General features: G+C 41.1%; 1 protein-coding gene across 4 annotated transcripts in view; it reads right to left on the bottom strand.

The window, feature by feature from the left end:
- Window positions 1–826: 826 nt before the first annotated feature.
- The window catches only part of Lrig2 (leucine rich repeats and immunoglobulin like domains 2), a 55,341-nt gene continuing 41,329 nt past the window's right edge, over window positions 827–14,838 (bottom strand). Inside the window, exons 12-18 of one of the 4 annotated variants that reach the window (XM_021158327.2) lie at window positions 12,462–12,625; window positions 10,825–11,145; window positions 9,240–9,521; window positions 7,600–8,049; window positions 6,397–6,546; window positions 5,193–5,480; window positions 827–1,710 (exon numbers count right to left, since the gene is read on the bottom strand). In XM_021158327.2, coding sequence (XP_021013986.1) covers window positions 1,511–1,710; window positions 5,193–5,480; window positions 6,397–6,546; window positions 7,600–8,049; window positions 9,240–9,521; window positions 10,825–11,145; window positions 12,462–12,625 — 1,855 coding nt within the window. In that variant the 3' untranslated portion in view covers window positions 827–1,510. The other 3 variants (XM_021158328.2, XM_085835600.1, XM_085835601.1) reach the window with 3 other exon arrangements.

Raw genomic sequence — 14,838 nt, 5'->3', positions numbered from 1 at the left:
TGCTGTCTGAGGAAGAAAACTTAGGTTTGAAAAAAAAGCATGGGAAAAAAATGTCAGAAATTCACCGGAACTTCCTGACAAAAAGCTAAGAAACTGTGAGTTTGGAACTCTGGACATATACAGTTACTTATAAATAGACACCTTTAAAAGTTGAGAGCAGGAAGCTGGTATTATACTCATAGGACAGACTGAAAGCACATGACATTTCATTAGTGTTAACATTCTTTGTTTACATAAAGCTTTTTGCTATCAAAAATTCAGAAAGCTGTTTGGCTTAAATAACACTTGTATAAAGACAGAACCACACTAAATTGACAGAGTACAGGAACTTCTGTGTGATCTACTCCCAAGAACACACTTCCCTTCTTAATATGCTACATTCGTGAAGGAGACTGAAAACAGAGTAAACATAAAAAAGACCAATCTTTGGTTTCCTTGTCATCAAAGTATTTTGCTGAAATAAGTCATCTTCTGTGCTCACAGGGCTGTGGCAACACTGCTGGGCTCTGGAAGAGCAAGACAAGAGGATCACCTGGCACTTGTAAAGAGACAGTAAGTACAAGATGCACAGAACTTCAGGCATGAAGCAGGCAGTTAATTATACCAAGACTGAGTCTATGAGCACACAATCACTAAGTACCCTGCCTTTATACATACCCGTGGTAACACACAATTCTAGAACTTTAAACAGAGTTTGCAGACCTCACTACACTATGTTATATAAAATCTATGATCTGGAGAAGCTGCTGCCCATAGAGTAACCAGACAGACATTATATATAATTTGGGCATATCAAAAATATTTACACTGTATCCAACACACAAGGTCAATGAGTAGAAAAATTATTTATAAATGCACATATATTTACAATGACATCCCCAGTTATACAGACAAAACAAACCCACCACACACACACACACACACACACACACACACACACTCACACATACACTCACACACACAAAGAATACAAAAGCCTTTGATCTGGTAATACCAGTTGGTGAAACTTGGATTCTAGCTGAAGACCTTGAATATCAAAGCCTCAGCAGCTCTTCTCTTCTCAACACCACTGGAGAATCCTTGTTATACTTATGAAAGCTCAGAAGATATCTCTGCCCCGTGCTTTTCCAAGCAAAGTAGAATATCAAAGTAGAGACGCTTTCTCGGGACCATTCTGAGGACTGGAACAATCCAGTAGGCTAAGCAGCAATGACTCTTCATGACAGGCAGTGCATGCCTGGGCACATCCCGGTGGGGATCAGGAAGGACACCTGCCCATATCGTCTTCTGCCAGGGCTGTGCACTTTCAACGTGGTACACATTTCTGTGGTACACTTCTGTCAGCCACTACCTTCTCTTTGCCAGGTGTAAGCCCGAACACCAGAGTTACGCTGATGTGGTCAGATGTAACTCGAAGCAAAGAGAAATACAAATACTGACTTTTCTTCTCAATTCTGAGGTAGTAAATAACTAACTTGAGTCTTTGCTCAGACTTCCTCCTCAACGGGCTTCATGTGCCCTCAGTACCATCTTGAATGCTCCGAGTCCTACTCAAATCAAAAGCATGGTCATGTAACCTGCGGCAAGTCACAGGTGAAGAGCAATTTGGATCCCTCTCTGTCAGCTGTGGTGACTCAAGGACAGGCTGCTGGGAGAAAGGAAGTAGGCCCAGTTCTCTGTTCATGTTCCAAAGAGGCCGCTGAAATATTTCTGAGAATGAGAGTGAGACAAGAAATATCATCAGTGATAGCTGGAATTTCAAGATTATTTTCCTAAAGCCTGATATGCTTTCCCCCCAAATGTGTGGGTGTTTTGTTTGCATGTATGTCTGTGCATTGTTGTGTGTCTCTCTGGTGCCTGAAGAGGCCAAAAAAGGGCACTGGATCTCATGGAAGTGGAGTTACAGATGGCTGTGAGCTGCCATGTAGCTGGTGGGAATGAAACTCAGGTTCTCTGTGAAAGCAACAAATTCCCTTTGCCCTTCCCTCAGCCATCTCTCTAGCCCCCAGTATCCTTTTAATCCAATATTCCAAAGAAATTCAGATGCCCAGCATCCTTGATAAAGACACGAAGATCACAATGCCAACATTAAAAACAAGATAAAAACTAGAACCAAAAACTACCAAGCCTTTATGATCAACCACCCTAACAAGCTAATTTCCGAAGTCATGCTGTTCTTTTTCACCTGTCATTTTAGCACCTTTTCTCTGCAAACAATTGTGCTGCCTAGTTTTATATCAACTTGACACAGGCTGGAATTATTGGAAGGGATCTCAACTAAGAAAATGCCTTGATGATATTAGGCTGTAACTGCCTCTCACCAGCTGCAGCACCCGAGTGAGCAGGCAAGGAGCACAGGAAAGCTGGCCCCGCTGAGAGACACGGAGCACAGGTGAGCCTGCCTGTGCACCTTGAGGGTGTGAAAGTGCAAGAGTTGACCCCGTTCCTCAGACTGCAGCACTTTGGAAGCATGGGCCCATGCTTTGACTGGACAGCACAGTGGAGCTGGCCCTGAGGGCATGAGAACAGGAGAGCAGACCCTGCCTCCTGCTGATGGCATCACTGGGTGGCCTAGCTAGAGCAGTGCCAGACAGCTTGCCCTGGGGGTGTGGGTGCAGGAGAGCTGGCAGGCTCATCAACTCAGCTACCCTCTGGGCCCAGATCCAGGGCTTTGAGCTGGCCTACCCCAAAATCAACTCCATCTATGAATTACTGAAGCATGTGAAAGGGCCAGTCCTGCAGAGCCAAAGCTGCAGGATCTTCATGATACAGGGCAATACCCAGAAAGAGAATCAGTGAGGATCGAATATTGATGGTGTCACAGAAGACAGAGATCTCAAACCAGACCACTGACTTGCTGCAATTAACATTTGCAAGTGAAGATGTGTGGACAGAGAGATATACCGTGGGACACTGTGACATTCTTATTATAGCTTCCACAATGAAATGTTTTCTATGCTTTGTTTTTGTTTTGTGGGGATGTGTTCTATTTTCAGGGGGAGGTTGCAGGGGCGAAGGACAGATATGAGTGGATGGGGAGAAGAACGGGACTGGGATGCGGGATGTGAAATTTACAAAGAACCAATAAAAAGTTAAAAAAAAAAAAAGATTGGGCTATAAGCAAGTCTGTATGGCATTTTCTTTAGTGATTAATAGGGTGGAGCCCAGAGCACTGTAGATGGGCTATCCCTGGGCAGATGGTCCTGGGTCCTTTAAAAAAGCAAGCTGAGCAAGCCATGAGGAGCAAGCCAGAAAGCAGCATCCTCCACCGCCTCTGCAGCAGCTCCTGGCTCCAGCTTCCAGCCCTGCCTGAGTTCTTGCTCTCACTGTTTTTGATGTTATATGAAAAACTATAAGCAGAGTAAACCCCCAAGTTGCTTTGGTCATGGTGTCTCATCACAGCAATAGAAACCATAACTAAGATAAAAATAAAAGTACAAAGTTCTAGACTCATGGAAAAGGAATTTTAAAAGAGACATATTGTAATGACAGTTTTACAATACATAGGTAATATTCACTGTCTCAATGGAACTCTTACTTCTTTAAATACATTTTTAATTTTAAAATTTTATTTGTATGGATGTTTTGCCAGTCTGTGCACTATACATGCCTGGTGCTTATTAGAGGTCAGAAGAGGGCATTAGATCTTTAGTTACAAATGGTTGTGAGCCAGGTACTGGGAACTGAACTTGGGGTCAGGTGTAGTCAAAGCATTGAGAAGAGAGGCAGATGATACACGCTGGCTCATGTGTGCACACACGTAGGGGAGCTATATTTTAGGAAAAGCTAGTCTAACATTCTGGAAACAAAATCCCACAAATGAAAGCATAATTCACCTAGAATATAAGCTAGGGCAAGACTTCTCAAAATTTAATATGCATGTGGGGGCTGAGGATATGGCTCAGTAGATAAGAGGGCTTGTTGTGAAAGCAGGAAGACCTGAGCTCTAATTCCCAACACTCACATAAAGCCAGGCATAGTCATGTATGTCTGTAACTCCAGCACTGAGGAGCAGTGACAAGAGAATCTCAGAAGCTTGCTAGCCAGTCAGTCCAGCTGAGACAGCAGCCTTCAGGGTTAGGAAATAACTCTGTCTCAACAAACAGGGTGAAAAGCAATAGAGAATGACACTAGACTTCCTCCTTCAGTCTCCCCATGCATGTGTCTGCATGCACATGAATGCTCCTGCAAGCACATGCATCCATACAGAACTCACATATAAAACAAACCCAAAATTTAATATAAGCCACGAGCCACATGCCCATAATCCCAGCGTTTGCCTGATATCTCAGCACTTGGAAGGCTAAGGTAGGGGTTACTGTTGAATTTGAGCATGACACTGTCAACAACAACAACAAAAACCCAAAGCATATAAATAATCCTTGGATCTTAATATCTGGATTCAGATTCACTAGGTCTAGGGTAGGAGCACAACTGCATGTCTAACAAGTTCTAAGGTCATGCTAATAAACCCTACACACACTAAGTAGAATTAATTAGAGTATCCTAGGCTTAGAATGGACAATGCACCAAGACATTTTCATTTAAGTGACGATGACTCCTTACTTAAAACCAGACTCAAAATGAAGACATCCCACAGGTTACAAGACGTACTGTACCTTAGTTCTTCATGACACTGAGTGTAAAGCTGAGCCACTACCTTCAGTGACAGTGCTCTTTTCTAACCTATTCCTCTTGAACAGTCTTTAGAACTGGTCTCTTACAGAGCACATCTTCAGTTTCATGTTACATCATTTATTGCTGCCAGAACCATCCCTGGGCACAACCCTATACTTACCTTCTTCTGTGGCCCTGTAATTTTTGCCCTGTTCATTCCGCAGTGTTTTCCTCTGAGTGGAAGGGACAGCTGATGAACAGCTTGAGAATAGTTCCTATCGTGGTCCAGAAAGAGCTTGACTCGGGTGATATGCTCAGAGTGTTTGCTTGACAGTAGAGCAACCAACAAAACGGTTTAGGTTTCTCATGCTCTATTTTTAGCCCTTCAAACCTCTACTGTTTAAATGAAGATGGGAGAAGATGTAAAGACCTCTAGCTGACACTAGTTAATGGCAATTATTCTAGTATACTAATTTGTTTGTTTCCTGTTACCTGCCATGCTACTGATATAACAGAAGGGCAGATCAGGTGAAAGCGAAACCAAAAGCTCAAAACAGAACAAAAGCACCCATTACCACTGCTCCTCTGTGAGAAGGGAAGGTTCTCAGTCATCCTCTCATGGTTGGTGGGAAAGGCAGCCGGCTCTCTCTCTGCTGATGGTATCAGACTCTCCAGATTAGCAGCATCTTGGGGAGGATGTGACAAAAACGTCTCCTTGGGCATCTGGACCATGAGGCTGGAGAGTGCCTGATCTAACACATCCTCCTCAGCAATATAGGTATATGGACAGTACTCTCTGGTCCTCGAGTAGATGTTGGCATTGTCGTAACAATCTGAACAGATCACCCGGGTACCAGTGCCACCTAGTAACAACATGGAAGGGGCCAGATGATTTTCTGATAAGGAAGAGTTTGGGAATAATCAACTTTCTTCAACAGTTCTAACAATTACTGCACACCTTCTTTACAAACCAGGTGAGAGTCCAAGGTCTGTATGTGAATGAACTCACTCCTCACAACACCCCTATGAAGATTTCATTTTCATCTCCCACTTTACAGGTAAAGTTATGGCAGGAGAAAGAGCTGAAACGTAAATCTAAACACTATGGCTTCAGAGTCTACACTGTTGAATTCTAATGTTAAATCTCTAAGTTGGAGAGATTAAATTTCAACCAAGGGATCCAAGACAGGCCTAGACCTCTGAGACACGTGTGTGGCTTGAGCAAATGAAAGCAAAACAGGCATTGCTATGATATGAGAGCCCATGTTACTTTTATGAGACAAGAGGTTAAGTGAAGTAGCTGTTCAAACTCTTCCCAGTCAAATCCTCTCTCCTGTGCCTATCACTTTCTACAGAAGTGAGGGTGTGAAGAGACAATGTCCTAGTCACTTCATCAGGGGACATTTTATAGCCCTTTTAAGTTTGCCATTGCAGTCTGAAAGTCATTTTGCCCTTTAAACTTTACTAAGTATCTACCTGTCAGCAGGAGAACCAAATGCCTTTGGATGTTATCTGAAGGATTCTCATCTTCAAAGGAATGAGAAAGGCTTGAAATGAGTTTCTAGACCATCTCTTCTGGTCATGAGAGAGACCTAGGAGCCTCAGTTTTGTCCTTCGTCCCTGTTTAAGGGTAATGTGTTTCTTTCTGTAAAACGGCCTTCTCTGGTTAAGACGTTATAGACAATTTCCATCCTATTTTGCTAATGGAGAAACTATACACTGAACAATAAACCCAGTAACACAGGCCGAAACTGTAACTACGAAAAGCAAAGTGCCTACCGTCAGTGCCTCTGTGTGTGTACCCGTTGGCAGGAGGCATAAGTTGCTGATGGCTGCCTGCCTCAGAGTTGCTGTAGCCTTCCTGTGGTTCAGACAGTGTTCCTTGTGAAGACAAATAGCTGGGAATGTCTGCAGGCAAATTAAGCTCCTCTGTAAAGAGACATCTGTAACTCTCAAACTCAGGCAGCTGAAGTCAATACACAGAAGGCAATTTTATAGTGTGTTCCACTTTGACACTGGCCTGGAAATGGTATGGACTTGGGACCCCAACAGCTCTTCATACTTCCCTTAGATACTTTTTTATTAAAGTTCTTCTCAGAGTTTCATTTTAGAACTATTACTTAGTCTGCAGATACAGCTCAGTGGTAAAGTACTTGCCTAACAAGTATAGGCTGTGGGTTCAGTCCCCAGAGCCACTGGCAAAGGGATGAAGGTGAAAGGGTTACCAAAAGAAAAGAAAAAAAAAAAAAAACCCTAAAGATGAAAATCCTATCTACAGCTACATTTTCACAATCTCTCTAAATGGACTCCTTCTCTTGTGGATCCCGGGATGAGTGAGGCAAAAGACCAACTCACTCACAAGGGTTTGACTCTACAGCAAAACTATGGTAGAAATGAACTTTAGGCTCTAAAGAAGGTACAAAAAAACAAAAACACAACACAACACAACCCAGTGAGGCATGATTGACTGAACCTGTAATCCCAGCACAAAGAGGCAGACGGAGAAGGGCCGGATTATGAGTTCCAGGCTCTATACACTGAGATCCTTTTTTGGTTTTTCGAGACAGCACTACTGAGATCCTTTTAAGAACAACATGGGCATAACGGCACACACCTTCAATTTCAGCACTTTGGAGGCAAAGGCAGGTAGATCTCTGACTTTAAGGCCAGCTTCATCTACAGAACAAGTGCTGACAGCTAGGGGTACATAAAGAAACTCTGTCTCAAACAAACAACCAAGAAAATATACCTGTAATACAATTCTAGGAGGTAAATTTAGGGGTAAATATATACCATATATACAAATTCTTAAAACTATTTCCCCAAATAGGTTCTACTATCTCCAGGAAGCTGGATATTTTGTCAGAAACACTTCCTAACATTTCTTACCATGTAACCAATCACAGTAGTCCAGCTTTTTTTATCTTTTACTAAATCCTACATTCTTAAGAACATGCCAAGTGTCATCTAGGTACCACTTACCTGTGTTTGTGATGCTGTAGTCTTCATTTTTCCTTCTCATGTGGTAAATGACAATGACCCAGATCAAAGAAGTGCCCACGACACAGCAGACCACAACAATGATGACAATGCCAACTGTGGTCCAACCATCATCCTCATGCCCAATGCTACTCTGAGAAGAGTCACAATTGGGGGATGAAATGACATTTAAGTAAATATGTCCCCGTTCTGTCCCAAGAGTGTTAGACATAAGGCAGGTATATTTTCCAGCATCTTCTAGCCCAGCATCTACAATGATGAGAAGCTGATTGGCTGCAGCAAAGAAGTGTCGTTCTGTTACTAGGAGTGGCCCATCATCCTTGGTCCAATTGAGGCGAGGAGCAGGACTTCCTCCAGCGATGCACTGCAATACCGCTGTCTCACCTCGGGTGACGGTCTTGTCCTCCAGAGGTCTAATAAATGAGGGTGTCTCTAATGGGAGAAGGTTAAAAATACTAAGTTAGGAAATGTATAGCCTAAGTCCTGTAGAATGAGACTATGAAAAGTATGATGAAATGTACAGTTTAATGAGGATTAACAGTTAATGTTTCAGATACACAAAAGACTCAAAACAGAAAAGATCTAAATGTGAACTGACGGTGGTGATACAGGGCTATAATAGTTTACAGCCATCCAGGCACCTTAGCAAGTAAGCAAAGTAGAAAGAAAAAAGAAAGCAAAGCACAGCAAGACACTAGCTTGGCACAATACCAGCCTGGTACACATGCCAGTGTGTAGTGGGCACACCACTGGCCTGGGTCACAAGCCAGTGAGTGAGAACTGGGGATTTCTAATGTTTCTGAGGCAGGTTCTCAACTATATACTCCAAGCTGACCAAGAACTCTTGACCCTTCTGCCTCAGCATTCAAGTTAAGAAACTTATTTTAAAGGTTTTTAACAGACAGGTCAGAGTGGCTCACCTGTAAGACATGAGTTCTCCAGGCCAACCTGGATTATAGAGTGAGAGACTCTATCTTTAAAAAATAAGAGAGAGGAGGAGGAAGAGGAAAGAGGAAGAAGAGGAAGATAAAGAATAAGAAAAGGAAAAGTTGGAAGAAAAGGAGGAAGAGAAGATGGCCCTATAAAACTCTGATGTCTAAGAAAACAGAGACCTGGACAGCATAATTTGCCTTGGGTTGAGTTACATAAAGAACCATGTTTTAACTAAGAATAACAAGGCACACAGTTATAATCCCAGCACTTAGAAAACACATATGAATTAAAATGTTACAGGGGAAATTTAAAAGAATAAGGGATCTGGAGCTTGTTATAAAGATCTATGCCCTGGGAATGTTCCAAGATGTATGTCACTTAACCCACTAACACCTTCAGCTGACATACCCTGACTAAAGTACAAAAATAAGAACAACAACATAAGCCTGATGGTGGTGGCACATGACTTAATCCCAGCACTTGGGAGGCAGATGTAGGCGGGTCTCTGAGTTCAGGGCCAGCCTGATCTACAGAGTGAGTTCTAGGACAGCTGGGGCTACGCAGAGAAACCCTGACTTGGAAGGAAAAAAACATAACCACAACCCCCAAATTGTTTTTCTTGCCTTTCTAAGCCATGCATAGGTCTCAGAGGCTCCAGTAAAGCAGCAGTCCTAACAAAGAAAGCGTACCTAACACTGTGAGTGAGGCGTTTGCTGAGAGGCCTCCTGCTATATTCTGTGCCATGCAGCTATAGATTCCCATATCTTCTATCTTCACATTGGCAATGAAGAAGACATCATCCTCAGGCATGACATGCATGCGTCTTTCTCGGGCTGCAGGAAAATCAGTGCCACCGTCCTTCTGCCAGGAAATCTGAGGTGTAGGGTGCCCCTCTGCAGCACATTCTAATCTTGCCATGGCACCAGTGCGAATAGTTAGATCCATTGGAGTTTTCAAAAAAGACGGCATCTCTGTTCCAAAAACAGTACAGAGAAGGTAGGCAAAAGGAAAACACACATGAACACAAATCTAGCAGGAAGAATTCTGATGTAAAATGCACTATTTCCTTGAGAAACCATATTCTCTGAACTGAAAACACAGCGTTTGCAACAGTCTTTCCCACCAGCCCATCAGTATATGCAGAACAGTAACTCAATACTTCTAGAATACAAGCCATGCCCATTCACCATGCTGATGGAAAGAAGGAAATCAGAAAGCCAAAAGCTTTTTGGAATGCCAGTTTAGTATTCGGTGCTTATTATTCCTCTTTCACTTAGGACAATCAAGTGATGCTTCCCAATCTAACAAGAGCAGATGTTAGTAGAACCCGTTTTTGTTTTGTTTAATTATGCTTTTTTAAAACCTGATTTAGGAAACATCAGAGTGGGTTGTAGAGCTGAAGAGTTGTCTCAGTGGTTAAGAGCAGGTGTTGCTCTTGCGGGACTCAGGTCCAACTCCCAGCACCCACAGGGCAGCTTACAACTGTCTGTTACTTCAGTCCTGGGAGATCCAATGCACTCTGTAGGCCTTTGTGGGTACCAGGCATGCATGTGGTGCAGACATAAATGAAGGCAAACCACTAATAACCACAAAACAATAAGATAAAATCTTAAAAAAGGAAAACATAGCTAGAAATGTTAAAAAAAAAAAAAAGAAACACAGGCACAGGGCACGAGTACATTGCTCTGCTGTAGCACAGGAGTTACTCAATCTCACAGATAACAGACAAACCAAGCTGCTTTAGAAAAGGTTTTACAACTACTAGGAGAGCTTTATTTTCAAAATGATTTTGGCTATATCCAGAGAGCTACAGAAACGACTAGACCCAGAGACGTCCTAAACACCCTCAAGTGTTAGAGGACACCGTAAACAGTATGAGCGAAAGGAAATCATACTTTTCTGAGAACTGTGGTTTTGGAAAGAAACTGAGACCACAAAAGACTGTCTTTTAACAAACAAAAGGAAGTAAAGGATCTCCTAGGGCAAAGGAGAATGCAGGCCAGTGGGCACAGTGCACCCCTTCCATGTGCCACAGTCACGAGAAAGTAACACTAAAGGCTCCCTCCAATCCTGGGGTATGATCCAATTTTCTTGTCAAGTTACATCTAAATTGATTTATAATTGAGACATACATAATTTAGATGTAAAAAATACTTCAAAGTACTTTTTCCCAACAGCATGGCCAGACAGGCATGGCGATTATTCTAGAAATACAAAAAAAAAAAAAAAAAAAAAAAAAAAGCATTTTAAAAGTCCAGTAGCACAATTCCTTACCATTTACAGTCAATTTGGCTTTCTGAGAATAATTAGAACCAAAGTGATTAGTAACAATGCACTGGTATTTCCCTTCATCTGTGAAGTTCACACTGAAGAGGCGCAAGACACTAGTATATTCTAGAGCTTCTCCATCCTGGTGCCGATAACGAACAAAATTCTCAATATCCACATCATACAGGATCTCACTGTCCTTGCGCCATATGGTGGACATGGGTGAATCGCTGCTGCTCACTGCAGTGCACGTCAGTGTCACATTAACACCTCTTAATGCAATTGTGCTTTCAGGGTGTGTCCTTATCTGAGGTTTCAGAAAATCATCTAAAGGGAATAAATGCAACAGTGGCCAAGTCAGTTACATATTACTGATCAAACCTGATTTTACAACAAAGACTGTAACACTGTAAACTTCTTTCTTTCTTTCTTCCTTCCTTTCTTTCTTCCTTTCTTTCTTTCTTTTTTTCTTTCAGATTTACTTATTTATTTAATGTATATGAGTACGCTGTAGCAGTAAATACCAGAAGAGGGCATCAGATCCCATTACAGATGGTTGTGAACCACCATGTGGTTGCTGGGAATTGAACTCAGGAAGAGCAGTCAGTGCTCTTAACCGCTGAGCCATCTCTCCAGCCCCAACACTGTATGTTTCAGCCACAGGAGCTATGTTAAGATTGAAGGAGATTTTAGAGCTGGAGTCTAATCTCTTGCTTAAAGCTGAGGAAAATGAACTCCAGAAGTCAGATAGCTTGCTCAAAGGCATCAGGCAGTGACAGAAGGTGTGCTAGAACTCAGGCTCTGGACCTCAGCACCTAGTGCTCTTCCACCATCCCTCAGGACTCTTCCATGTTTACTATGCATTACCAGTGGGTGATGGAGAAAAACCTTTTATAAGAATTTCAAGGTGCCGGGCCGTGGTAGCGCACGCCTTTAATCCCAGCACTTGGGAGGCAGAGGCAGGCAGATTTCTGAGTTCGAGGCCAGCCTGGCCTACAGAGTGAGTTCCAGGACAGCCAGGACTACACAGAGAAATCCTGTCTCGAAAAAACCAAAAAAAAAAAAAATAATAATAATAATAATAATAATAATAATTTCAAGGTAAGTTCTAATGCTATCATGTCATATATATGATATTTATGTCTTATAATGCTACATATACACAAAACGTTTACAACTATTATCCTTTCTATATAATACAGAAAATGAGAATATAAACTTATTTTTTTCATGGAGAATACTAATAAATACATGACTTGAAAGTACTTTGTACATAGCTTCAACACTAAAATAGTGAAGAATACAAGCAGGATACATAAACACAAGTGAAAACTGGTTTAAGACTGCCTAGTGCATGATGAATTCATAAATAAAAACGCTATGGATTGAGAGAGGCTGCTACAGAAATTCTAAACCAGTATCTTCATTTAGTAACATTACTTTGTGCCTTAAAAAGTAATTGGAATAGTATTAAAAAAATAGTATGAGTCAGTGTGGTAGCACACATCATTACTCTCAGTACTTGAAGCAGAGACAGGCAGATCAAAGTCCCAGGACAACCTGGTCTGTAATGTAATCCTCTTTATTTTGTTGTTACAATAATTAAAAGAGAAAATTTTAAAATTTGAAACAGAAATACAAACCACAGACAAAATCTTTCAGGTCCACATTCAAGATGCTTTGCCCTGCTAACCATTCAGGATGTGCACAGCTTACATTCACAGAATGATGGAAATTGTTATCCACCAGCCACTGAAGTAACCACTTCAAATGACAATCGCAGAGCAAACTGCTTGTGTTCAGAACACTACAGAAGGAAAACAAGGAAAAGAACCTTTCATTTTAGCTTCATTATAGTTTCTGCAGGAAAATCCTGCTACACATATATGCATTTACTTATCAAAAATGTTCATCTAATTATAATAAAACAAACAGACCATTAGCCTTAATAAAGTCAGCATTATAAAAAAAAATCAGAAAGACTGAGGACAAGAGAGTTATTTTAAATTAAAGACAAGTAAAGAGCCACTGCGATGGAATGAAATGCATGCATGCATGTTCATTTGTTGCGGGAGGACTGTTTTGAGACAGTTACTATACTACCTAGTCTGGCCTCAAATTTGCAATCCCAGATATATACCATGACACCCACTGACAAACATGATTCTTGATTGGCCAAGGTTGGGGCGGGGGGCGTGTCTAAACAGGGATATATATATATATATATATATATATATATATATATATATATATGTATACACACATACCATATATATATATATATATATGGTATGTGTGTATACACACACACATGTATGTTCTGTTTGTTTGTTAGAGATGGGTCTCATATACTCCAGGACAGCTCTGAGCTTACTGTGTGTGTAGTAAAGAATAACCTTACATTTCTGGTCTTCTGCTTCCATCTCCCAAATACTGGTATGATGGGTGCCTAGTACCACATCTCATTTAACATGGTCCTGGGGACTGAATCTCTCAGGCATCCTAAAGAAGTACTCTACCAACTGACCTACCTGCATCTCCAGCCAGGGTGATATTTCTGATATTGAAAAAACATGAAGATGGGCAATCTACTATGTAATTTTATAAATATTAATTTCATTGAGGATGAAAACGATAATGTAGCTATGCAAAAAATGACCCTGTTTTTAGGAAATACAAACCATGCTGTAACAGATGGTTATGAGCCACCATATGGGCACTAAGAACTGAATCGGAGTCCTCTGCAAAACCAACAACTGCTTTTAACTGCCAAGCTCACTCTCCACCCCCTTGATATCGCTGTACTTTTAAATGGTCTGAGGACAAAAGACCTGTAAATATGTGTAGAGAGTGCAAAGGTCAGAGTGAGAAGAGAAACAGGATTGGATGAGTTTGTCAAAACTAATAACTGGCGCATCCAGGTGAAAGGTTTTTAGATAATCACTACAATCGTCTATACTCCTGAAGTTTAAAATCTTGAAACATTGGGAGCAAAAGCTAATCACAGATTTTGGAGCACTGAAAAATCTTTTTACTGTGGGAAGTGTATTTTACTTTCAAATTTCTTTATCAAAACTGAAAGCACTTCAGCCCTCTAGCAATGTATATGACAACTCAGAGCAAGAGCCGCTTTAAAACAAACAAACAAAAATGTGGTCTATAAAACAGAATTCTTTGAAGAATCAGTGTTTTTCTCACTATGATCCCTTAAATATAAAAGCAGAAAAAGCAAATGCTTTGGGGACCGCTGTAACTTAACTGACTGAAATGCTCTAGTCTTAACTTGGGGGGGGGGGGGGGGTCCTCGCCACAGAGCTGTGTGCAGGAGGTTCTCTCCTTCCGCTGACAAGGAATCCAACTCAGGTCATCAGGCTGGGAGCTTAGCAAGTGCTTTTACTTCTTAAATCATCTAACTGGCTCTTAAAATATTTTAAAATTGGTATTTATTAACGTTTCTATGGTTTTTGGTATTCTTCCTCATGCATAAGAGTTTTGAGGCTCATGAAAGAGTTCCATATAAATTAAAAATTAGTTTCCATTAATATTTTATTATGTAGTACTCATATACTTGGAGAAAATTGTGTGTGTGTGCGTGTGTATACTCTGTTAGGCTCTTGTTTGCAGAGTCAAGTGTGTAGGATAGAAAACAAATGAAACAAATTAAATACTGTTAAATACTGTATGTGGGCATCATGGTAGCTTCAGCCTCCTAGTTGCTAAGATTATAGGCCTAAGTTAGCACCGTGCCTGCCAGAGGTTTTTTTTTTTTTTTTTTTTCTCTTTCTTTCTTTCTTTCTTTCTTTCTTTCTTTCTTTCTTTCTTACTTTCTATCTTTCTGTCTTTTTTTTTTTTTTAAGGAGGGAGGAAGGGAGGGCAGGAGGGAGGGAGGGAGAGAAGAATATTGCTAGGTGGTATAAGCACTTGAGATATTTAATGGGTGGGGAGGATCATTTCTATGAAAAGAAAAAGGGAAACAAAGATTAGTGACTAAAACAAAATTTAAACTCAAGCTTTTTTAAG

This window comes from Mus caroli, unplaced genomic scaffold (genome assembly GCF_978045245.1).
Source record: "Mus caroli unplaced genomic scaffold, Mus_caroli_1 scaffold_3, whole genome shotgun sequence".
In the NCBI taxonomy this organism is placed as follows: domain Eukaryota; kingdom Metazoa; phylum Chordata; class Mammalia; order Rodentia; family Muridae; genus Mus; species Mus caroli.
The sequence above is the reverse complement of the archived record's forward strand: the minus strand, read 5'-3'. Positions and strand labels throughout refer to the sequence as shown.